This window comes from Ceratotherium simum, chromosome 35, assembly GCF_057802395.1.
Source record: "Ceratotherium simum simum isolate JZ-2026a chromosome 35, ASM5780239v1, whole genome shotgun sequence".
Lineage (NCBI taxonomy): Eukaryota > Metazoa > Chordata > Mammalia > Perissodactyla > Rhinocerotidae > Ceratotherium > Ceratotherium simum.
In genome coordinates, this window is record NC_141934.1 from 17256395 (window position 1) to 17281395 (window position 25001).

At 46.0% G+C, this 25001-nt stretch overlaps 1 protein-coding gene across 4 annotated transcripts in view; it reads left to right on the forward strand.

The window, feature by feature from the left end:
* The first annotated feature begins 1958 nt into the window (after positions 1-1958).
* VSIG10 (V-set and immunoglobulin domain containing 10) overlaps positions 1959-25001 on the forward strand; it is a 32555-nt gene continuing 9512 nt past the window's right edge. For 2 of the 4 annotated variants that reach the window (XR_015549980.1, XM_004429932.3), the window contains exons 1-4: positions 1959-2309; positions 6352-6633; positions 15291-15593; positions 17553-17813. Coding sequence is in view for 3 of the 4 variants with exons in the window: in XM_004429932.3 (XP_004429989.1) it covers positions 2231-2309; positions 6352-6633; positions 15291-15593; positions 17553-17813 (925 nt within the window). In the remaining variant the exon portion in view is untranslated. The remainder of the gene's footprint in view (positions 2310-6351; positions 6634-15290; positions 15594-17552; positions 17814-25001) is intronic. The other 2 variants (XM_087424138.1, XM_087424139.1) reach the window with 2 other exon arrangements.

Genomic DNA, 25001 nt, shown 5'->3' on the forward strand with positions numbered 1-25001 from the left:
CCCACGGTGAACCCCCAACTCACTGGTCGCTGTTCCAGGTAAGGCATTTTCTACTGTTCAGAGTGACCTGAAACATGACTGGGGGTCAGGCAGGGCGTTTCCTAACAGCTCCTGTCTCAGGGTCGGCCACAGCCTGCACCCAAACCAGAGACGATGGGTGTTTCCTGGGCCAGCTCTGCCCCAGACCGAGTGGTCGCGGGGCCTCCTTCCAGCCCCACTTGGAGGAATGCCTGTGTCTGCCTGCCAGATCACTGCAGCCTTTGTATAAGTGACAAGATTGGAACTTTGGCAGGACTTGGAGTCGGACAGACAGGGGACCAGTCCTGCCTTTACCAGCAACCTGCTTTGCGACCTGAGCTTAACCTCGGAGGGCTGTAGGTTTCTCACACATAAAATGGAACTCAATGATTCCGTAGGTCCAAGGGTTGTAGGGAGGGCCCAAGGAGATTACCTTTCTCAAGTGGCTTTGGAAAAAAACCCTGGCAATGCGATTGTGAGGTGCTGTTATCAGTGCTGTAAAACGCTGTCCTGAAGGTGGCTGATCCTTCTGGGAGTGGAGAACTGGCCATAAAAACTGTGCATTTGACTCAGCAAATCTATCCAGAGGGCCTGCTCTGTACAATTCCCTGTGTGAGGCACCACCAGGGCCTCACACCACCAGAAAATTCCAAATTCTCAGCTGAAAACTTGCCGCTTTGTTTATGTAACAAATATATACTGGGTGGTAAGGAGGTGCCAGGATATACAGGAATATACTGGGTATACAGGAAGAGGTCCGCCTAGCAGAGACTTTCCCACAAGGTAAAAGATGAAACAGCAAAACAAAAGGCGGAGGGAAAGGAGGAAGACTGTCGGGAGCCAGCTGAAGAGTTAAAATCACTGAGCAAAAGAGAAAAAAAAGAAAGAACTGTGCAACTTCATGGCTCAGTTCATCAGGCGAAACACTTTTTTTTATTAGTTTCAAGAGGATTTCATCATGGAAGAAGTATTTCAATAAGAGGCCTTTGGGCAACAGGAGAAATGATTTTCTTAATAGCAATTTTTGTTTTTCCCCAACATTTTATGATGAGGCGACAGGGAAATTTTCAAACAGAGAAAAGGGGAAAGAATATGAACACACATACATCCACCTCCTTGAATCTACAAGTAATATTTTACTGTATTCATGGCATTTTTTTAAAGAGGAAGTTTCTGGTAGGGCTGTTTCATGTATCAGCTCTTCCTGAGGGTGTCATAACCGTGTCTTCCCGGGGACAGAAGGATGGGATGGGGGTGTGGCAGAGAGAGATTTTAGCCCGGGAATGTAGCTCTCTGGGAATCAGACTGGATGGGGGTGGGGTACTAAAAAGGGAAAACAAAAAGGCTCCGGAGAACCAAGTTCCGCTGACCCCTGGGCCCTCGGTCTGTGCGGTTTCAGCCAGTTAACAGGACAGGAGTCCCGTGGCTGCTCTTGGCTGGGAGGTCTCTGGGATCATCTTTCTCCTGCTCCAGACTTGCCTTCGTTCTGCAGAGGGTAAAAAAGGGCAGCGATGGCGGCCCTGGCGTCCGCTCTGAGCACAGGGAGACAAATGAGAATCTCTAGACGAGCTAAGCTGGGACGCCGGCGGGCCCCTGAATCCTGCAGCTTGGCAGCCGGCGCCTCCGCCTCGCGACGCTCTCCGGGGGCTGCAGCCGGGGGCTGGGGAGGGGCGGCGGGCGGGGGGTGCCGTCCTGCGGCAGCGGCGGGGCTCTGCCGGGCCCAGCTGTCCCCGCGACTCGGCTGCCGTCCCGGGCGCAGCGGGCTCGGGGAGGGACCAGCCTCCGCGCTCCTCCCCTGGGCGGCTGGACTGGGCTCGGCGCACCCGGGAGCGCGCCCTTTGCATAAAGCCCTCCCCCCGGGCCAAGGTAGAGGAAGTTGGGCTCCCGCCTGGATGGGAGGAGGCAGGGAGCCCCGCTCCTGTTGTTTTCCGCGAGCCGGAGAGGGTGGCGGTCCAGGGGGCGGGGTGCGCCCTCCCACCCCGGGCCGGGCGCTCGCAGAGACAATCGCGCCGGCGCCCAGCACAGATTCCGGCCCCGGACATCGGGCTCACCCCAAGCATCCTTCCTGGGGGCTGCGGAGAGCGGAACTCCCTGCCGCTCGGAGGACCTGCGAGGAGCCCTTAGTACCCCAGGGGCCGGGGCCCGGGGGCGCGCACCCAGCCCAGCCGGAGCCCGCGTTTCCTGAGGGACCCCTGCCCGCATCTGGGGCGAGATGGCCGCAGGCATCCGGGCGCCCGAGCCGCGGGTCCTCGTCTGCCTCGGGGCGCTGCTGGCCCGCTGGGGCGCCGCAGGTACGGGGCCGCGATCTGGAGGGGGAAGTTGAGTTTTGCCAGGCAGCAGTCGGGAGGGGACAGCCAGGGACCGAATTCCCTCCGGCTCCGCGGGATCCGGTTGTGGCCGCGGCCCCGAAACCGCCCCAGGAGGGTCTTGAGTTTCCTGCTCGCAGCTCAGCTCTCTCTGCAGGAAGGAATTTTCCCGGGCGCTTGATGGAGGGCAAGATATCCCATCCCCACTCTGTTGGAGTGGGCAGCCGGCCAGGCTGCAAAGGGCTTGCGGTGATGGGAATTTTGAAGATGGGAATTTTGAGGATGGGAAACTGAAGAGGCACGTGTAGGGGGGAAAGAGTTGTATTTTTTAAAGCGTCGGATGTAAATTCGCGATCTGGTTTTACCTGCTGAGCTGGTGCTCAAACTCGAAGAAGCTCCTTTATTTTTCTCTCCTCCCTCTGCCCAAGGTTGAACTTCCCTTACACCTGTAACCTGTGGATTTCCCTACACACCCCTGCAAGCCAACCTGTGCAGATCAGCGCCTTCAAAGCTGTGCCTTCCTCCTTCACTTTTTTTTTTTAAAAAACTTTTTATTCTGAAATAATTTCAGACCTCCAAAAACATCCCCTTACACTTGACATGACCTTATCTACTTGACATGATTAGCAAAGGTCTTAAATGCTTCATCTACATGCTGCCTTGTAACAATAAAGACTAGCTAGTTGCTTCAAATAATATATAGAATGTAAAAAGAAATATAGAATGAAAAAATATTTTTGATTTTAATTCCACAGTGAATGCATGTCTACTGAGTGCAGGGGATTGTGACAAGCAGCGAGGGGACTTGGGTGGAGGAAAGGAGATGGATCCAGGAGGCAATGTAGTTAGCCAGAATGCTTGCAGAGTGCCACTTTCTGTGTTGTCCAGCATACCCTGCTGATCTCTTCTTGTGGGTTCCTGGAGAAATTGTGCTCTGAGCTTCCTAGCAGCAAGTGCCAAAAGTTCCTAATTAATTGTTCAGCTCACACAAGTTTTTATTTTGCTTTATTTTCAGCAATCTTTTGAAAACAGTAAAATTTCCCATAATCTAAATTTTCAGTTTGTCTGGAAAAATCTGAAGATCTCGCAGCACTAGGTCTGCTTTCCTCCCTGCAACTGAGCAGTGGTCACCCCCTTTTATCTAGGACATGTGACCCCAAATTTGTTCCACCTCCCTCTGTTGTAGCACTTACTCCTGGCCCTCTTCAGTCGTGGACCTTACCTGCTGGCCCCTCCAGGCATCTGACTTAGTGGTCACTGTGCTGAGGGGAGGAGGAGAGGATGTAGTCTCCGATTGTCGGTCTCCAGAAGTTAGAGGTGATTGTTTATTCTCCTTTCCCAGCTGTCTGCGGTGTTTACTGCACTGTGAACGTCAGGGGCCTCGGGACATCAGAACGCTGGGTTGGAATCATCATACTGGAATGAACCAGCTTGTAGTTGGCTGCGGCTCACCACACAAGGACACTCCCCCACTGCCTTGCCCAGTTATTTTGATGCCCAGGCCAGGTTCACCTTTGTGTACAGTGCCCGGGGGCTTCCCTAGCTTGGTGTAATTTTGTTGTTTGTTTTGCAAGTTGGGAATTGTCTTGGGGGGAAAAATTGTCTCTCTCCTGTCACTTAATGCCAGACAACATTCATGCCCCCACTGTCACCTCAGATAGTAAATGCTGGGTTATTCTTGGGGAAAAGTTGCTAGGAAAAAACTAAATGTTTGGGTACAATCCCAACTCTGTAAATGATAATATGAGGGCGGCACTGGAAAATGGTCATTTATATTGCTACCTCCTTTGGTCCATATTCTTAATTTAAGGTTGGGGGACATTCGGGGGTCCTCTGGACACCATGTAAATGACTTTTAGAAACACAAACTGTTACTGTGTCTTATTGTCTCACTTTGTCTGGTTGGGAGAGGAAAGTGAATCCCCGTTCATTCATACTGTTTCATTCCAGTATGATGATTCCAATCCAGCATTCTGATTGAAAAGCTGAATGGCAATCCTAGCTCTCCCCATGACTTGCATAGCACCTGAAGTAAATCACTTCAGGTTTCTGAACCTCAGTTTTCTCAACTGTAAAATGAGGGAGTATAGGACCATCAGGCATGGAACTAGTGCACTCTCAAGACTACCATTTCCATGTCTGTGTCAGACATCACTAATCAATGACTGTGTTCTTCTGCACTGAGCCAGGACTCATCCTATCTCGTCTTTAACCCAGCCCACAGGGCTGCAACATCTCAAGACTACAGGATCTCTAAGGTCATCTGCAGCTTCAGCAGTTTAAAAGAATGGAGCGAGCAAAGCCAGGAGGAGAAGTGAAGTGTCGTAAAATGGTTTCTTTTGTGATTATGTCATGTTCCTCCCTGGAAGTGAAGACGATCTTAGCTCAAGTTCCAAGACTAAAGTTTCACCAGGGCTTTTCCAAGTTCCCTTATTCCTTTGCCGAGGAGCCAAGGAGGCGGGAGGCCTGCAGGTCCCTTGAACACATACTGCATCTGTAATTCTACAGTTCATCCCCTCTCCTCGGTGGGGATTGCCCCTGAGAATGTGGGTTCCCAGGCCTAGTCATTTAAAAATAATTCTCACCTGCTTTTTAAACAGGTTAAAGAAACATTTCTTGCTGTATTGGAATCTGTAGCATGAGATGACATTCTCTGCCTTCTTGCAAGTGGCTTAGATTTTTTTTTTTTTTCATCTTGTCCTGGCTTTTGGGAATGGAGAGGCCAAGATGGGGAGAATCGGAAGGTCCTGTGGCTCCAGGCTGGCTTCTCGTCTTTCAAATGGAGCCTCTTCTAACCAGAGAAAAGGCCAGATAACTGTAGCTCTTTCTTTTATAAAAGGGAAGGATGTCCAGAGACAGGGGAAGGATGTCCAGAGGCAGAAGGCAGTTTATTTTTTGATAACAACTTTACTGAGATATAATTTACATGCCATAATATTCAGTCCTTTTTTTTTTTTTTGGTGAGGAGATCAGCCCTATGCTAACACCTGCCAATCCTCCTCATTTTTTGCTGAGGAAGACTGGCCCTGGGCTAACATCCATGCCCATCTTCCTCCACTTTATATAGGACGCTGCTACAGCATGGCTTGCCAAGCAATGCGTCGGTGTGCACCCGGGGTCTGAACCCGTGAACCCCAGGCCACCGCAGCGGAGCGCGCACACTTAACCGCTTGCGCCACCGGGCCGGCCCCAATATTCACTCTTTTAATGTGTACAGTTCAGGTTTTTAGTGTATTCACAAGATTGTGCAACCATCACCACTAATTAATTCCAGAACATTTTCATCACCTGAAAAAGAAGCCAGAGAGAGCAGCAGGCAAGAGGAAACACAGCCCTCTTCCTTCCACCGTTCTGGAGTTCTAGGCAAATAGAAGCACTTGGGTTCTGTATCAGTTATTTGTTCTACAATAATGCTGCGTAACAAACAATCACAAAATGACAATAAGTGCTTATTGCTCAAGGGCGTGGGGTGGTTGGCTGGTTGGCTCTGCTGACCTTGCCTGGGCTCACTCATATGTCTGGGCGTCCACCGAGTGGCTGAAGGCTGATCTAGAATGGCTTCACCTGGGATGACTGGGACAACTGGGGTCTGCACCATGTAGTTTTCGTCCTCCCCCTGGGACCTAACCTGGGCATGTCTTTCTCAAGGTGATGGCAGAAGGTGGGAGTGAGCACGCCCAATTACACAAGTGCTTTTTAAGCCTCTGCTTGCATCACATTTGCTAACATCCCCTTGGCCAAAGCAACTCACGTGGCCGAGCCCTGGGTCAGAGTGGGGGCCACTGTAGAGTGACCCAGTGAAGGGCATAGACAGTGGGGGAGCGTGTTGGGGCTATGTTTGTTATTGTGGTCTAACACAAGTTCATTAACATCAAAATTGGCCAAGATTCCCGACAGGGTGGAGGCTCTGCATCTTACAGACAGACTCCTGACTTTTTCTTTTAATTCTAATGCGGAGGGACTGTGCAAAAAGGAGGTTGTTCAGAGATCAATGAAGGTAGTAACAGCCTGATCTTTCCTTGTACAGGACTGGAGGCTGTTGTCATTGGAGAAGTTCATGAGAACATTACTCTGCACTGTGGCAACATCTCAGGACCGAGGGGCCTAGTGACCTGGTACCGGAATGACTCGGAGCCTGTCTTCCTCCTGTCCTCCAATTCCAGCCTCCTGCCAGCCGAGCCGCGCTTCTCTCTGGCAAATGCCAGCTCCCTGCACATCGAGGCGCTGAGCCTGCTGGACGAGGGGAACTACACCTGCCGGGAGGACCTGAACGAGACTCGGTGGTTCCAAGTGTGGCTGCAGGTGGCCAGTAAGTGGGATGGGAGGGGACCGGGGCCAGCTGGCGAGGTGCTCACAGCCTGGGACAGGAGGAGGGCTTTGGAATGAATGGCTTGGGCTTCAGTCCAGGCTCTGCCTCCTGCAAGCAGAGTGAACTCTTGCACCTATATTTCCTCATCTGCAAAATGGGGATGAAAGAATTCTTGCCTGATAGAATTGCTGTAAGGAATAGATAGATACCAGTTTGTCTATGTAAAGTGCTGTAAACAGTTCCCGGAATATTAGTTAGTGATTACTTTCAGCTTGTTGTTAATATCATTTTATTATGCAACAAAGTCAGAGTATAGCATAATCGAGTCAGACTGCCTGAGTTCCGCTCCTGTGGCTGTCACTTAATTCTGTGTTATGTTGAGTAAAAGCTTAATATCTCTGACCTTCAGTTTTTCTTATTTGTTAATTTGGGGATAATACATTGCGTACTGTATCAGGTATGTGCTCTTATGCTATAGTGCTTAGTACAGGGCTTGGCATGAGCTACTGTTACTACGATGCTTTCCAAAAACGGTCTATCATGTCTGTCGATAGACATGCATAAATTTAGAGCAGAGGTTGGTAAACTACGGCCTCTGGGCCATATCCAGCCTGCTGCCTATTTTTGTATGACCTGTAAGCTACAGATATTCTTTTACCTTTTTAAACTGTTGAAAAAAAATCAAAAGAAGAATAAGATTTGTGACATGTGAAAATTATATGAAATTCAAATTCAGTGTCCATAAATAAGGTTTTATTGGAACACAGCCATACTCCGCTTTACATATTATCTCTGACTGCCTTTGGCGGAGTTGAGTGGCTGTGACATAGATTGTATGGCCTACAAAGCCTAAAATACTCTCTGGCCTTTTACAGAAAAAGTGTGCTGGTCACTGGTTTAGAGGGACATCTGTGTTCTACATCCAGGGTATGTAGTTTTGTAGAAATACCCATGTGATCATTTTACTGCTCCCTAGTTTCCTCATCTGTAAAATAAAGAATTGACTCATTTTATTCAACATATATTTTTTGAGAGCCTGATGCCAGGCACTGTTCTAGGCATTGGACCACAGGCGTGAACAGGATAGAAAAGTTCCCTGTGTGCAAGGAGCTGACATCTTGGAGGGAGAAGACAGACAGTAAACCAGTGAACAAATGCATCAGGCAATATCAGAGTGACAACGCTGTGCAGAGAATTGAGATGGGGTGATGTGATTCTCTGAAACGCTTTAAATGGGGGGGTCAGAGAGGAGCTTTTGGGGGGTGTGACATTTAAGCTGAATGATAAGTAGGAGCCAGTTGTGCAAAGATAAGAGAGAGAGCAATCCAGGCAGAACTACAACCAGTGCAAGATGGGTTGAGCATGGTGTGTGTGCAGATGGGGAGAAGGCTGGTGTGGTGGGAGCCCAGTGTGTGAGAGGGCAGGACGTGAGAGAGAGGGGAGGCAGGGCCATAGTGTGTGGGGCCGAGTAAGCCTGGTGTTATGGTTGACTTATGTCCCCCCAAAAGATATACTGAAGTCCTAACTCCTGGTACATTTGAATGTGACCTTATTTGGAAATAGGGTCTTTGCAGATGTAATCAAGTTAAGATGAGGTCACTAGGGTGGGCCCTAATCCAAACTGACAGGCATCCTCATAGAAGAGGAAAATGCATGTGAATACAGAGACATACAGGGAGAAGGTGATATAATGACAGAGGCAGAGATTGGAGTGATGCAGCTGCAAGCCAAGGAATGCTGAAGACCGATGGCCAACACCAGAAACTAGGGAAGAGGCAAGGAACGATTCTCTCCTGGAGCCTTTCAAAGGAGTACGGCTCTCCTGAAACCTTGATCTCTGGCCTCCAGAACTGTGAGAGAATCAATTGCTGTTGTTTTAGCTGTCTAGGTTGTGGTATTTTGTTAAGGCAGCCCCAGAAAACTAACACACCTGGTAAAGAATTGGGATTTTTTTTTATTCTGGGTGCTGGGGAAACTCTTGAAGCTTTAAGCAGGTGTGTGGATTATTTGAATTACACATGAAGAATGTATGTGTGTGGTTTCCAGAAGCAGTGATAAAATGAAAACAGGAAAGCCAGTTGGAGGTACAAGATGTTGGTGGCCAGAACCAGGGTGGCAGCAGTGGCCCTGGTGAACATGAACAGGTTCAGAAAATATTTTGGAGGTAGACCAGAAAGACTTGCTTGTGGATTAGAAGTGGAGAATGAAGGAAAGAGGGGCTTCAAGGACACTTCTAGATATTTGGATGGTCTCTAAGGTTTCCGCCAACTCTCAAGGCTTATGGAATTTGTGAGTGCAGTGTTTTTGCATCTGGAGATGCCATGGATGAATTGCTGAATGGCCAGGAATGAATGTGGGTGTATCAAAAAATGTCACCCATTTTGGCCCAGATCTGTTTGGTTCCCGCTGTGAGCCTAGGGGTAAGTGCCAGCAAGCCTCCCTCACTCCAGCTGCCAAACTGTAATTAATAATTCCTTCATGTTAGTCTCGTCAATAAATACCTTCTCTTTTGACCACAGAGGGTATGGTGGCATTACAACATTTTGGTTTTTTTATCATCGCTCTCTCCAATTTATGACGACTTTATCCGACAGTGAGTTATTAATCATTGCCTAAGTTTATTAGAGGATCAATTAGTTTCATTATTGCCCTGTAGGGAGATAAATGCAAGGTCTTTCTATGATGAAAATGAACTTACATGTTAAAAAATATCACTAAACTGAAATGGCGCTTTGGGCTCCTTGAGTTACTATTGGCTTGATTCGTATTAAGAAAACTTCTTTATTTGGAAACACAAGAGGTCCCTGACTGGTGTAGGGCTTGTTTGAAAACAGAACACAGACCATCTTAGTTCGGGCTGCTATAACAAAAATAAGATAGACTGGGTGGCTTAAACAACAAACATTTATTTCTCGCAGCTCTAGAGGCTGGGAAGTCCAAGATTAAGGTGCCGGCAGATCCAGTGTCTAGTGAGGCCCCTTCCTGGTTTGCAGATGAGTCTTCTCGTTGTATCCTCACATGGTGAAAGCAGAGAGAGGCAGCAAGCTTTCTGGGGTCTCTCCTTATAAGGGCACTAATCCCATTCCTGAGGACTCTACTCTCATGACTTAATCACCTCCCCAAGGCCCCACCTCCAAATACCATCACACTGGGGATAGGCTTCAGCATATGAAATTGGGGGGGACACAGACGTTCAGTCCATAGCACAGACATCCTGTGGTTTCACATACACCAGAGTCCTTTAGAATCTCAGGCCTTGTTCCCATTCCAGGAGAACCCTGGGCAAACACCAGACCCCTCCCGGCGTCAGAGAGCCCCTTCCTGCTCCTCAGACAGTGGCCAAAGGGGAGGCCTTGGCATCTCAGATTGCAACTTGGCCCTCATTTCTGCATAGAAGATTTGGTTACTATAACTTTGTGGTATATTTTGAATTCAGGGAATATGATACCTCCAGCTTTATTCTTTTGTCTCAGGATTGCTTTGGCTATTTGGGGTCTTTTGTTTTTCCATATAAATTTTAGGTTTCTTTGTTCTGTTTCTGTGAAGAGTGTCGTTGGGATTCTGACTGGGATTGCATTGAATCTGTAAATTGCTTTAGGTAATATGGACATTTTAGCTATGTTTATTCTTCTAATCCCTGAGCATGGAATATCTTTCCATTTCTTTATGTCTCCTTCAATTTCTTTCAATAATATCTTATAGTTTTCAGCATGGAAGATTTGGGAATATGGATTAGGCTCGATCCAACCACTATTTCTGGGAGGGTGGTAATATTGCTGAGTGGCTGAGGGCATACACTCTGAAGTCCAGCTGCCTGGATTCAAATCCAGTTCTGCTGGCTGTTGTCCTTGTGACCTTGGGGAAGTCACTTGAATTCCTCTAACCTTGGTTTTATCATCTGTGAAATCAGGGGTAATGGTGGAACCTCGGCACAGATTCACTGAACACATTCATGAGATAAACATGCACAGCGCTCAGCACAGAGCTAGGCATACAGTATGCACTTGGTCCATGTACCTCGATCAACTGGTTCAGCAGGTGATGGATGCCTGTGGGACAAAGGCATCTCAAATTCTCAGCAGTCGGTTAGCATCTGGGCCTTTTGAACAGGACTTGCTGTGGGTCAGGGACTCTGTGTGCCTAGATCCTGCTTCTCCTATCTTTTCACTGACGTGGTTGATAACTTAGTTTCTTAAGGAGAAAAGTTTGGAAACATTCTAACATGGCCTTGGAAGCTAGGAATAAATTCCGATATGTGACAAGTTATTATTTGTGAGTGACTTTGAATGTGGGAACAGACGGAGTGCTATAGAAACACAAAGTGGGTTATGTGAGGGCTGGTAGCTTCTCCCTCCTTACCTCTTGGATCTCCGCTTGTTGATCTGTGGGCATTTGGTGCCTCTGCCTTCTAGGGAGTCAGGTTTTCTATAGGCCTGCGGTGATTCAACCTGCTCTGAATGGGCACCGCAATGTGATTGTGATTTGTCTCAGGACAAAACATTCTGCACTGTTACTTGTTAATTTAATGGTGTGGTTGAAGAGTCTTGTCATTAGGACTGGGGCTGCTTCTCCTGAGAGTACAGAAATCCCCTAGTCTAGAGCAGTTCAGGGCTGCCGTGGCTGTTTATTTCACTGACTTACCCCACCCTCTCCTGTCTCCAAATTGGGGTGGGTAGGAGGTTAGAACTGTGTGTTTACCTGCAAAAAAGCTGGAGGGATGGTGAAGGTAGCACAGACCTTAACACATTCCAGTAGACTTTGTGCTTCTTTCAAGATATCTCTTAATGCATTGAGGAGCTAAGTGATCACACTCGAGATTAGCCCATGAAAGACCACAGTCAGATTTCACAGAACATAGTTCCAGACTCTCCCTGTGTCTATTTTTCTCAGGCCAAGCAAGTGTCAAGGGAGCTTTGGAGCTGGTTGACACATGGGTAATGAGGAAGCTGGTTTATATCAACCTCCAGGAGCCCCTTTGGATTCAGCTGGGGCTTGGGGGATGGGGAGTACTCCTGTCTGGCCAGTGATGTGGCTGCCATTCCAGACTTTCAGGAAAGGGAGTTTCAGGAAAGTCCCATGTTCCTTAACTAATTGGGCCCATCGGATTTGCACTTGTTCTTTGTTGGCGATGGTGACACTGTTACCTCATCTCAACATAAGGTCCTAGAGAAAGGGACTGTTGGACACACTGAAGAAAGATTATTGGCCCCCATCAGAAGATGGATAATCCTTGCCCAGAGATTAAGTCTTGCCAAGCTCATCTGAAGCAGAGATGGTTACTTATAAGAGGCTGAAGACCTTTGGGTTCCGGTTCTTTGGACGGGATGGGCAGTCACTAAGGAGATCAGGAGGCAATGGGGTTGTCACATTTGCTTCGATGTTTAGTCTCTAAAAGTGGTATCAAAACAGTCTCTGTAAGTTTTCCCCAGGATCTTATCCCACTGTAGAACTATAGGTATGCCCATTAATTAGCAGACACTACTCAGTTATTCTTAGGTCATTTTCAAATAAAAATACTGGTATGAAGAGTAAATACCTGAAGATAACTTTCCTATTGGCGAGGAACCCAAGACAATGAGATGGGAATCTCTATTTTGTGGGTCCCTGAGATGTAAATTAACCCTTTGAGACGCTTGACTGGCCAGCCTATAGTTATGACGGGGAAGGAAGGAAGTGAGTTCCTATGTCAAGAATGACGTCAGAGAAGAGGAAGACAGCTGTAGTAGATTGTTCTAGAACAGGAATCAAACTTTTCCTGTAGAGGGCCAGATGGTAAATATTTCAGACTTTATGGGCCAATGGATAAAATCGAGGATATTATGTAAGTACTTACATAACAAGAGAGAAAACAAATTTCTATATAATTTTTATTGACAAAATTCAAAATATAATAAGAATTGAGTACGTTTTTGTAGTTCAGCGTAGCGAGAAGAATGGAATTCACTTTTAGGGGGATAACATTTCACTTAATTGAGGTTCAAAGTTAGTGCTCTCTCTCATCAAATTGATTGCAAATGTTCATCTGTAAAAACCATTCTTAGCTCGTGGGCTGTACAGAAACAGATGGTGGATCATCATTTGCTGATGCCTGTTATTGACTCAATCTGCAAGTATACTACTGATAGTAATATCAGATAAGATTTATAGAACATTGACCACATGTCAAACAGCAGGCCAGTGTTCTGCTTTTATCTTCTCATTGGATCCTCCAGTAATGCAGTGATAGAAGTTATTACTGTTCTTTTCATTTCATAGGAAGGACAGGAAAGTGAGAATGAAAGGGATGGGCACTTGCCCAAGGTTGTCCGTCTTTAAATGGCAGCAGGATTTACACCCAGGTCTGTCTGAATTCAGAGTACAAGCGCATAGCCACTAGGCTAAGGCATGGTCTAAGAAAGAGTCGAGAACTAAAACTGACAATGACCAAGGCCTCAATAAGATGTGGTACCTTTGTAACCACTCTATATTTTTATTTATTTTCTGTTTTATTTTTGTTTCCTCCCCCATCTGTCTGTCTCTCGGACTGATTGCTACCATGATCCTGCAAGCAGAAAGGGCTGGTGGTTTCTGTTTGGGAATATTGAGGGGGTGGAGAGAGAGGGGGGAGGGAAGGAAATGGGTGCCTCCTCCTTTGTAGTAAGTCAGAGTAGGGGAGGAACCCCGAGGAATCCAGAAGATGTGTCGGCTTTCTTAATTAAGAAAGCAGACTCAACCCAAGGAGTTTATAGCTGAGCTGTAACCTTTGAACACTTAACTCAGGAGGCCCTTCGGGTGCTATCGTTTGATTTTTTTTTTAACTTTTCTACCTGCTTCCTTCTCATCCATTCCCTGTATCCAACTCCATTTCTTGCTAAGAATTGTGCTGGTGAAAAGCCCCTCCCAGCCAGTTTCGGGGGGTCTCCACTGTCCATGCCAGGCCACTGTGGCCCTGCAGACCACAATCTGGAAGAGCCAGGCTGTCCAATGTAACACACTACCTTTGCCGGCCTGGGTGTTGGCTCTCAGTACCGCAGAGGTACCTGGTGTTTAGCTGGGTGGCTGCCAACTGTGGGCACGCCCAAGGACCTGCTGCTCCACACACCTACCCAGCTAGCCAGCAACAGTGAATAGGACATTGGAGCACCTCCCAAATCACAGTCTAATTTTTTCTGCAGACCCTCTGTGGGAGGTGACATGATTGCGGCAGATCACTGCAACTATTAGGAGCCAGCCCCAACTTGACAAGCATATTGTCAAGAATAGTGTCCTCAGAAACCCACAATTTCTATAGTCATACAATGGCGCCAGACATAGATGAAGTAGATGCTGTACTTTGTGGGGATCTGAGAAAGTCTTTTCCTTTCCCAAATAATTTTCCCCACTGGCCTATTTCTGTTCAAAATTCTATAATCATGGATTTATTCCTTTGGCCAAGTGTTGCCCTCCTGGCTTCTTTTTAAAAGAGGACATCTCTGGGAGGGGTAACACACTAAATGACTTTAGTATGTACAGGTGCTAGATATACTTTTCATCAAAAGGGATGTGGCATCTTGGGTGCATGTGTACCAAAAATGGGAAGGCATTTCTGGGGACATGAAGAAGTTCAGAAATGTGAGGGGAACCAAGATAAGAACTAGCTTTGATCAACTGCTTCCAACGTGCCAGGCACTGTTCTGAGTGCTCTACTGTAGTAACTCTTAATTATCACCACAACCCCCTGCAGTGGGTTCTAGCATCACCCCCATTTTACAGATGTGGAAATGGAGGCTAAGAGGGGTTAAGTAATTTGCGCAAAGTCACACAGCTAGTAAGTGGAGTCCAGACTTGGAACTGGAACCAATGTTTCTGGTCTTTCAGTGTGAAATTGTGCTGGGGGTCCCCAAGACCACCCCTAGTTTTAGTGGTTCTCCAGGAGAATTCACAGGATTCAGCATGTAATGTGATGTCTTACAGCTAAAGGATACAAACAAAATCAGCAAAGAGAAAAGGCACATGGGGTTAGGTCCAGGGACAACCAGGAGTCAGCTTCCAAGGGTCCTTTCCCAGGGGAGTCACATGGGACACGCCTAATTCCTGCAGCAACAAGTTGTGGCAACACGTGTGAGATGCTGTCTACCAGGGAAGCTCTTTAGAGGCTAAGCTCCCTGGGTGTTTACTGGGGGCTAGGCACGTAGGCATCCTCTGCCCGGCACATACCAAAATTCCGGACTCGCAGAAGGAAAGCAGGTGTTGTTCAGCATAAACCACGCTGTTTCTACAAACAGTTTAGGCACAGTGAGTCCCACTCTTATCAGTTCTGGGAATGGTGAGAACTCTCCCGAAATCCAAGTTCCCAGCTGCCGGCCAAGGCCAGCCTTGCAAGCAGGCCTTTCTAAGGACAGCAGACTCAGGCCTGCTGTGTCAACTCTTTCGTGCACAGATATCCTTTCCACTCACCAGAGTTTTGAAGAGGAGCTATTTGCATTTTCCCTTTTCTGTAAGGATGGGTTCCCCGATAAATCTCACATAATCACTCAGCATTAAATAAGGGCACTTAGCATAGCCTTTGTCACATAGTAAGTATCTGATAGATATTGTCGTCCTCATTAGCTGCTTCCTGGTCATTTGCGTGTCTATTAGAGCTGGTAAGGAGCTCAGATTAACTCTCAAGCCTTCCCCATTCCCCCTGTCATTCCCAGGCGGCCCCTATGAGGTTGAAGTCACTATTTCCAGCACCGGCACGCTCCCCAATGGCACCCTCTATGCAGCCCAGGGCTCCCAGGTGGATTTCAGCTGCAGTAGCAGCTCCTGGCCTTCACCGATGGTTGAGTGGTGGTTCCAGGCCCCGGATTCGAGGAGCGAGCCCTTTGGAAACAACCTGACGGTCAGCTGTTTCGCTCTGCTACTGATGTCCACAAACCTCCAAGGGAACTACACCTGTTCGGCCATGAACATGCTCAGTGGAAGGCATCGAAAGGTGACCACTGAGCTCCTTGTCTACTGTGCGTAAGAAGCGCTCCCCTCCCCCACTTCCTCACCTTGACCCTTTGTCAACTGCATGTTTGTGCCTCTTCCTTTTGTGTACAAAGGTGTGCCCGCTGCACAGGTCCTAACCTGCTTCAGCACACATGTACACATCCAGGGGCTGCATGTCCGAGAGGGACTTACCTCTTCCAGAAGCTTGCTGCTAAGTAGGGGTACAGGAGAGTCCCTGTGAGCCACAGAGGGAAATGAATGCCTAGCTTAATGCTTTCTTTTTTTTTTTTTAATTGAGGTGAAAGTACAAACATAACATTAACCATTTTAAAACGTACAACTCAGTGGCATTTAGTACATTCACAATGTTGCGCAACCATCACCTTTATCTAGTTCCAAAACATTTTCATCACCCCAAATGGAAATCCCATATCCATTAAGCAGTCACTCCCATCCCCTCTCCCCCCTCAGCCTCTGGCAACCACCAATCTGTGTTCTATGTCCATGCATTTGCCTATTATGGACATTTCATGTAAATGGAATCATACACTATGTGGCCTTTTGTGTCTGGCTTCTTTCACTTAGCATCATGTTTTCAAAAGGTTCATCCATGTTCTAGCATGTGTCAGTACTTCATTCCTTTTTATGGTTGAATAATATTCTGTTATATGGATAGACCACAATTTGTTTATTCATTCATTTATCCCCATACATTCTATTCATGAACGCTGGGCCCTCTAGCACTGTTAGGAATCAGCAGTTCATGAACCTTTATTCTGGGGGTGAAGAAATAACTAATGCACCTGTACACAAATTTTCCAAACAAAAATAACTATAGACACACAGAGCATACTCATAAGCCATGCTAACCAAACGGAACATCAGAACAACAAATTAGTGGGCAGGATAATGACACATTATTTAATTCATATGTTATCCAGGACTTTTATTAAGTCTCTATATTCTCTGTCATAAATGACATTTATTGTATATAAAGTCATAAGTGTTTGTTGTAGGAAATATAAGTGAATACAGTCATGCACCGCATAGCGACGTTTCAGTTAAAGACGGACCCCATATACGATGCTGGTCCCATAAGATTAGTACCGTATAGCTTAGGTGTGTAGTAGACTATACCATCTAGGTTTGTGTAAGTACAATCTACAATGTTTGCACAACGACGAAGTTGCCTAACAACACATTTCTCAGAACATATCCTCATCGTTAAGTGATGCATGACTGTATAAAGAAGAGAATCACTTGTACTCTAACCATTATTTTGGTATATTTCCAGTAATTTTTCTTGTAGATGCCACACATCTATCCATCCATATAAGATCCAAATTTATTTCTATTTAGGTATATTATATAAAATATATGATACTATACATACATAATATATATACATAATATAATATACATATATATGAATTTTTATATAGTTATTAATACCTGTATTACATTGGATTTACAGGTTTGTAACTTGTTAAATTTTTATGTGTGTTTTTAATAATACATGCACATAAAAAAAGGAAGTATATGTTGGGGGTCGGGGTGAATAAGTCCCCCTCCCACCTGTAACTCCCTGTTGGGGTCAGCACTGTCCAGAATTTTCCATGATGATGGAAATGTTCTGTTCTTTGTGATCTGATACAGTAACCACCCACCATGTGTGGTTACTGAGCACTTGAGATGTGGGTAGTGTGATGGAAGAACTAAATTTGTAATTTAATTTAAATTTAAATAGCCACATGTGGCTAGTGAGAAATGCAAAGATAAATGAGGCCTACATCCTCCTTGGAGATTTAATACCCAGCAGAGGAAACCTGACTATTGTCAGGCACTAATTTGTGCTAGGAGCTATTTCAAGGTACACGAACTGGGGTGGATGTTTCTCTGATACCCTGGTTCTATAATCCTTAGAGCCAGCCTAGTGGCTCATCTTAGAGTCTGTGATTAAGCCCACGTGCTCTGGTGTTTTGCAGACCCCCCTCCATCAGCCCCTCAGTGCTGGGCAGAGATGTCACCAGGATCATTCAAGCTGCAGCTCACCTGTCGCTGGGATGGGGGATACCCAGACCCAGACTTTCTGTGGACAGAAGAGCCAGGAGGTGTGGTCGTGGGGTCGTCAAAGCTGGGGGTGGAGATGCTGAACCAGTCCCAACTGTCGGATGGCAAGAAGTTCAAGTGTGTTGGGAGCCACATAGTGGGGCCAGAGTCAGGAGCCAGCTGTATGGTACAGATCAGTGAGTCTGGCTTGCCTTGTCCTGGGGTTGGGGTCTACCCACCTTCCTTTCTTCTGGGAGAACCATTTAAAAGAAGCTCTGGGAAAGAAATCTCAGGGTGTCAGAATGAACTGAATTCCTTCCATTTCTTCCTTATTTATTTTTTTTTGTGAGGAAAATCAGCCCTGAGCTAACATCCATGCTAATCCTCGTCTTTTTGCTGAGGAAGACTGGCTCTGAGCTAACATCTATTGCCAATCCTCCTCCTTTTTTTTCCCCAAAGCCCCAGTAGATAGTTGTATGTCATAGTTGCACATCCTTCTAGTTGCTGTATGTGGGACGCCGCCTCAGCATGGCCGGAGAAGCGGTGCGTCAGTGCGTGCCCGGGATCCGAACCCGGGCCACCAGTAGCGGAGCGTGCGCACTTAACCGCTAAACCATGGGGCAGGCCCCCATTTCTTCCTTTCTTTTGCTTTATGTTTCCTTCCTTTCAAACTTTAAAGATGTTTAACCAAGCTTCTTGGTCCTAGTCCAAGTTGTTTTTCACTTGTCAAATACTAACTAAGCACCTGCTATGTGCCAGGTACAGTTTCTAGGTGCTGGAGATGGAGCAGTAAACAAGACGGACAAGGTTCATTTATTAGTTATCTCCTGTTATGTAACAAAGTACCCCCAAACTTAATGGCTTAAAACAACAAATCATTTATTATCTCACTGTTTCTGTGGGCCAGAAATGCAGACAGGCATAGTGGGGATGGTTTCTCTCAGCTCCATGATGCCTGGGTCTCAGCTGAAAGCAGAGGGCTGAAATCATCTGAAGGATCACTTCCAAGGATCACACATCGGGCAAGTTGCTTCCTCACCATGCGGGCCTCTCCACGGGCTGCTTGAGTGTCCTCACAACATGCGGCTGGCTTCCCCCAGAGCAAGTGATGCAAGAGGGTGTGAGTCAGGCAGATGCTTTCCTTTTTATGACCCAGCCTCAGAAGTCACATGGCATCCCTTCTGCCACGTTCTGTTCATTGGAAGTGAGTCACTAAGTCTGGCTCCACTTTCAAAGGGAGTGGGGAGTATTAGGCTCCATTTTTTGAAAGAAGTGTCATAGAATTTTCTAGATGTATTTTTAAAACCACAACCATTCCTCTTTCACAGAACTTAAATTCTTGTGGGTGGAGTGGAGGTGGGAGGAGGACAGAAAATACAAAACAAGTAAGATAGGTTCAGATATGGGCCAGCACTCGTAGCCTAGTGATTAAGTTTGGCACACTCCACTTCGGCGACCTGGGTTCAGTTCCTGGGTGCAGACCTACACCATTTGTCTGTTAGCGGCCATGCTGTGGTGGCAGCTCACATTAAAAAAAAAGGAAAAAAAGAGGAATATTGGCAATGGATGTTAGCTCAGGGCAAATCTTCCTCAGCAAGAAAAAATAATAATAGGTTCAGATAGTGATAACAATTATGAGGAGAATAAAATGAAGTGTATAAAAGAGAATCTCTTATAGGAAGAGGGCTACTCTTCCTAGGGTGGCAGGAAGTTCTCCTTGCAGTGGTAATATTTTGAGCTGAGACGTAAAGGATGGGAAGGAGCTGGCCAGGTGAAGATCTGTGGGTGAGTATTCCTAGCAGAGGGGGCAGCAAAAGCAAAGGCCCTGGGGTGGAAACATACTTGGCCTTTGAGGAACTGAGAGAAGGCCAGTGTAGCCAGAGTGTCGTACGTGAGATACTGAAAGGCTAGGTGGGTATTGTGGGTTGAATTGTGTCCTGCAAAAAGATATGTTCAAGTGCTAACCCCGAGCACCTGTGGATGTGACCATATTTGGAATACGAGTCTTTGCAGATATGATTAAGGTAAGATGAGGTCATATTGGATTAGGGTGGGCCCTATTCCAGTGACTGGTATCCTTATAGGAAGAGGGAAATTTGGACACAGACACACAGGGGAATGCCATGTGATGACAGACGCAGAGACTGGAGTGGTGCATCTAGAAGCTCAGGAATGCCAATGATGGTTGGCAACCACCAGAAGCTAAGAGAGAGGCATGGGCTGGTGTTTCTCTCAAAGCCTCCTGACACCTTGGTTTCAGACTTCTGACTTTCTGAACTGTGAGAGAATAAATTTCTCTCGTTTTAAGCCACCCAGTTTGTGGTACTTTTGTTACAACAGCCCCAGGAAATGAATACAGCGGGTAAGCAAGGGCCAGAACTTGTTGAGTTTTGTTGGCCATGGTGAGTTTCCTCTCAGTGTATGAGGAGAACCCTCAGAGGTGCGGCCGTGGAGGGCTGACATGCTGAGAGTTGAGCGCTGCTATGCCAGGAGCAGCTTGTTTTCCCAGGCAAGCGACGTGTAAATAGTTGACCCTTCTCACTGACTCATTCAGCAGACATGTCCCGAGTGTCTTTCTGTGTCAGGTACTGTATCTGGCCTCAGCAACAGAAGGGACCAAGGCTCTCTAGGCTAGAACACGGTTGGCAAACTGTGGCCCATGGGCCCTATCTGGCCCAACAGTTTTTTTGCAGTTTTTAAAAATGAGATATAATTCACATAACATAAACTTCACTACTTCAAAGTTTATAAATCAGTGTTTTTGTTGTTGTTGTTGTTTGTGAGGAAGATCAGCCCTGAGCTTACATCCATGCCTGTCCTCCTCTTTTTGCTGAGGAAGACTGGCTCTGGGCTAACATCTGTGCCCATCTTCCTCTACTTTATATGGGACGCCGCCACAGCATGGCCTGACAAGCGGTGCGTTGGTGCGCGCCCAGGAGCCAAACCCGGGCAGCCAGCATCGGAGCGCGCGCACTTAACTGCTACGCCACGGGGCCGGCCCTGTAAATCAGTGTTTTGTAGTATATTCACGATGTTATATTACTATCACCACTATCTAATTCCAGAACATTTCCATCACCCTAAAAAGAAACCCTATACCCACTTGCAATAACTCCCTCTAGAAAAACTGTGAGAGTACTCATTTCCTAGTATTTTCCACTAACGTTGAGTGTCATTTCCACTGACATTGAGTATTACAATTAATTTTTTAGACTTTTCCTATTCATTTGTTAAGACATGGCATAACTGATTTAATTTGGGTTTCTTTGATCACTAGCAGGTTGATAATTTTCATATGCATGTTGGCTCCCTATATATCATCTGTGAATTATCTGTTCTTACCTTGTCCATTTTTCTGTTGGGTTGTTCCTCTTTTCTTATTATTCCGTAAGAGTACTTCATATTAAGTTTGTCAGTTAATTTCATAGAAATGTCATGCATGTTATAGATATATTTCTGGCATGTTTTGCTCCTAAGCTACATTTGTGGCATTTCTGGTAGTGATGAACAATTTCTGATTTTGAAGGGGTCACCTCTGTCACTCTTGTTCTTTTAGGTTTCTGAGCTCAGAAGGTCTTTTCCTGTTTCCTGATTATGAACGTGTTATTTGTTTTTTTTTATAATTTTTTTTTTTTTTTTGATTGATTGATTTTTCCCCCAAAGCCCGAGTAGATAGTTGTATGTCATAGCTGCACATCCTTCTAGTTGCTGCATGTGGGATGTGGCCTCAGCATGGCCGGAGAAGTGGTGCGTCGGTGCACGCCCAGGATCTGAACCCCGGGCCGCCAGCAGCAGAGCTGGCGCACTTAACCACTAAGCCACGGGGCCGGCCCTGAACGTGTTATTTGTAATCCTCACAATAGCCTGCAAATTAGACAGGATGATTCGTTAAGTTGCAGATGATGGCATTTTGTGAACTAACTTGCCCAGGATCACCCAGCTTGTAAGTGACTGAGCCCGCACTTAGCCCAGGTTGGTGACTCCAGACCCCTTGCCTCCCTCGGGACCTTCCACACCTGATCCAGCAAATCTTTTTGTGTAGGAGTTAGGTACTCAGCACGGTGCCAGCTACCGTAGGGGAACACAGAATCCTTGCTTTTAGAGGACTTAAAATGGAGAGAGACGTCTGACAAATGTGAAACAGGGAAATGGCAATATCACAATAATAGTGACATTAACTTTCATTAAGTGCCAACTGTGTGCATGGTGCTATGCTAAGTAGCTCCTAAGTAAGATACTGTTCTCCACACAGTATCTTATTTAGTCCTCACAATCATCCCTTATATAAGCTGAGTGCTCATATTTTTATTTATTTATAAAAGCACTTTATTGATATATGATAGACATTTAAAAGCTGTATATTTTTATATATACCACTTAATGGATTTGAAGATTATACATCTATGAAACCCTCACCCCAGTCTATGTCAGAAACATATCTATCACCTCCAAAAGTTTCCTCCCACTTTTTTTTATTATTATATATATTTTTTTGAGATAAGAACACAACATAAGATCTACTCTCTTAGCAAATTTTTATTTTATTGAGGTCACATTGGTTTATAACATTATATAAATTTCAGATGTACATCATCATATTTTGACTTCTGTATAGACTGCATCACGTTCACCACCAAAAGTCTAGTTTTCATCTGCCACCGTACATATGTGCCCTTTTACCCCTTTTTCCCTCCCCCCACCCCCTTCTCCTCTGGTAACCACCAGTCTGTTCTCTGTATCTATGTGTCTGTTTGTTTATCTTCCACATGTGAGTGAAGTCATATGGTATTTGTCTTTCTCCGTCTGACTTATTTTGTTTAGCCATAATATCCTCAAGGTCCATCCATATTATCACAAATGGCACAATTTTCTTTTTTCATGGCTGAGTAGTATTCCAGCATATCTATATATCACATCTTCTTTATCCATACATCCATCGATGGGCACTTAGGTTGCTTCCAAGTCTTGGCTATTGTGAATAATGCTACAGTGAACATAGGGGTCCATGTATCTTTTTGAGATACTGTTTTCATGTTCTTTGGATAAATACCCAGCAGTGGAATAGTTGGATCATATAGTATTTCTATTTGTAATTTTTCGAGACATCTCCATACTGTTTTCCATAGTGGCTGCACCTATTTACATTCTCACCAGCAGTGTGTGAAGGTTCTCCTTTCCTCCACATCCTCTCTAACACTTGTTATTTCTTATCTTTTTAATAATAGCCATTCTGATGGGTGTGAGGTGGTATCTCATTGTATTTTGATTTGCATTTCCCTAATAGTGATGTTGAACATCTTTTCATGTGCCTATGGGCCATCTGTATATCTTCTTTGGAAAAATGTCTATTCATATCCTCTGTCCATTTTTTTTTTTTTTATAATTTTATTTATTTATTTATTTTTCCCCCAAAGCCCCAGTAGATAGCTGTATGTCATAGTTGCACATTCTTCTAGTTGCTGTATGTGGTACGCGGCCTCAGCATGGCCAGAGAAGCAGTGCGTCAGTGCGCCCGGGATCCGAACCCGGGCCGCCAGCATCAGAGCGCACGCACTTAACCGCCAAGCCACGGGGCCGGCCCACCTCTGTCCACTTTTTGATCGGGTGGTTCATTTTTGTTGTTGTCGAGTTGTATGAGTTCTTCATATATTTTGGATGTTAACCCCTTATCAGATATATGATTTGCAAACATTTTCTCCCAATTGATGGGTTATCTTTTCGTTTTGTTTTTGTTTCTTGCCTCTTACAGCTTCTGGTGGCTCTAGGCATTCCTTAGCTTGTGGCCGCATCACTCCCATCTCTGCCTCCGTCATCACATGGTCTCCTCTGTGTGTGTCTCTGTGTGTCTTCTTATAAGACACCAGTCATTGGATTTAGGGCCCACCCTAAATCCAGGATGATTTCTTCTTGAGATCCTTAACAAATTACATCTGCATAGACCCTATTACCAAATAAGATCCCATTCTGGGGTTCCGGATGGACGTGAATTTTGGGAGGATGCTATTCAACCTGTTACACTCCATTTTATAGATGATAAAACTGAGGCAGTGGACTTGCCCAGACTCAAGCAACTGGGCAGCAGTACACATGTTCAGAGTGGTCTATAGTGAAGATTCCGGAAGCGTGCTGTAGACAGTAAGTCCCAGGAAGTGGATAAATGATGGAGAGATGCTGAGAGACAGTGAAAATGGCAGAGGCAGATGATGGTTTTGTGTTCTTTCTCCCCCAACTCTTCCATTTTGTTTGCAGATCTTGCCTAAGTCATCATTCCTATGGCCCTATTGGCCAGTAGTTTGAATCTAATTATGTGCTCAGGATTAAGAAATGTGTCTATAGAACGGAGCTGACCAGAAGTTTTCCTGATTCCAGGAGCATGGGAAGCAAAAGCACAGGCATCTGGAACTTTTTTGACTCTGATGTTGTCCAGATCTCCCCTCCACCCTCATGAGCACTTGAGCCCAGCGCGTCTCAAGCCTTGTTGTGCATACCAGTCACCTGGGGTTCTGGTTAAAATGCAGATTCTGACTTCCTAGGTCTGGGGTGGGCCCAAAACTGTGCATTTCTAACCAGCTCCCAGGAAGTGCTATTGCTGCTGGTCCTCAGACCACACTTCCAATAGCAGGGAGAGGGGGTCTCTGGATCTTTTCACTTGGGAGGACTAGCAAGTCATTGAAAGGTAATGTTAATGTCCACCTCAGGGATGCAGAACAGCATAGCCCCCCAAATGATGAAAAGTGATGCTTTCAGGGTTTCCTGCTGCCCAGATCTCTCCTTATATGTCTTGTAGGTCCCTAGACCGAAGAAACCCAGTCAATTCATGATGAGCCGCAGCATTAGCCAGCCCAGTGTGTGAAGGCCCCAGTATGTTGTCCATCTTGCAGCTCTCTGAGAGCCCTGCATCACCCACCCCCACCACCCCAACCCCTGACCCCACCTGTGCACACAGCATCTTCTTAAGCTAAACTTTTTGAATTTATAGGTGCCACAGCTGGATGGGTGACTCAGAGCTTTTTGAGGAGTGAATGCTCTGTTTGGCAAAACTGTATTCACGTACATGACATTTGTTTAGGGAGCAAGGGGTACACGCCAGGGGGATTGTTTGTTTTGCTTTTAAGAAAGGATGAGGGGGCCATTTCTCAAACTTTGGTTCTGGGGCCCGCAAATACAAACATACCGACGAGGCTTGTCACTGCTGCTGGCTTTGTGACCCCAAAGGAAATTTGGGTTAACCACGGAGAGGGGAAGGTGCAATTTAACAATATGGGGGGAGCCTAACAGTGGATCCAAGAAGGGGTGCTCACATGTGAGTTTCCTGAGCAAAACTAGCTTTGGGGGCTTCTGTTTTGTTGACCCGACCTAGAGAGAGAGGCTTTGGAGCTGTTCCA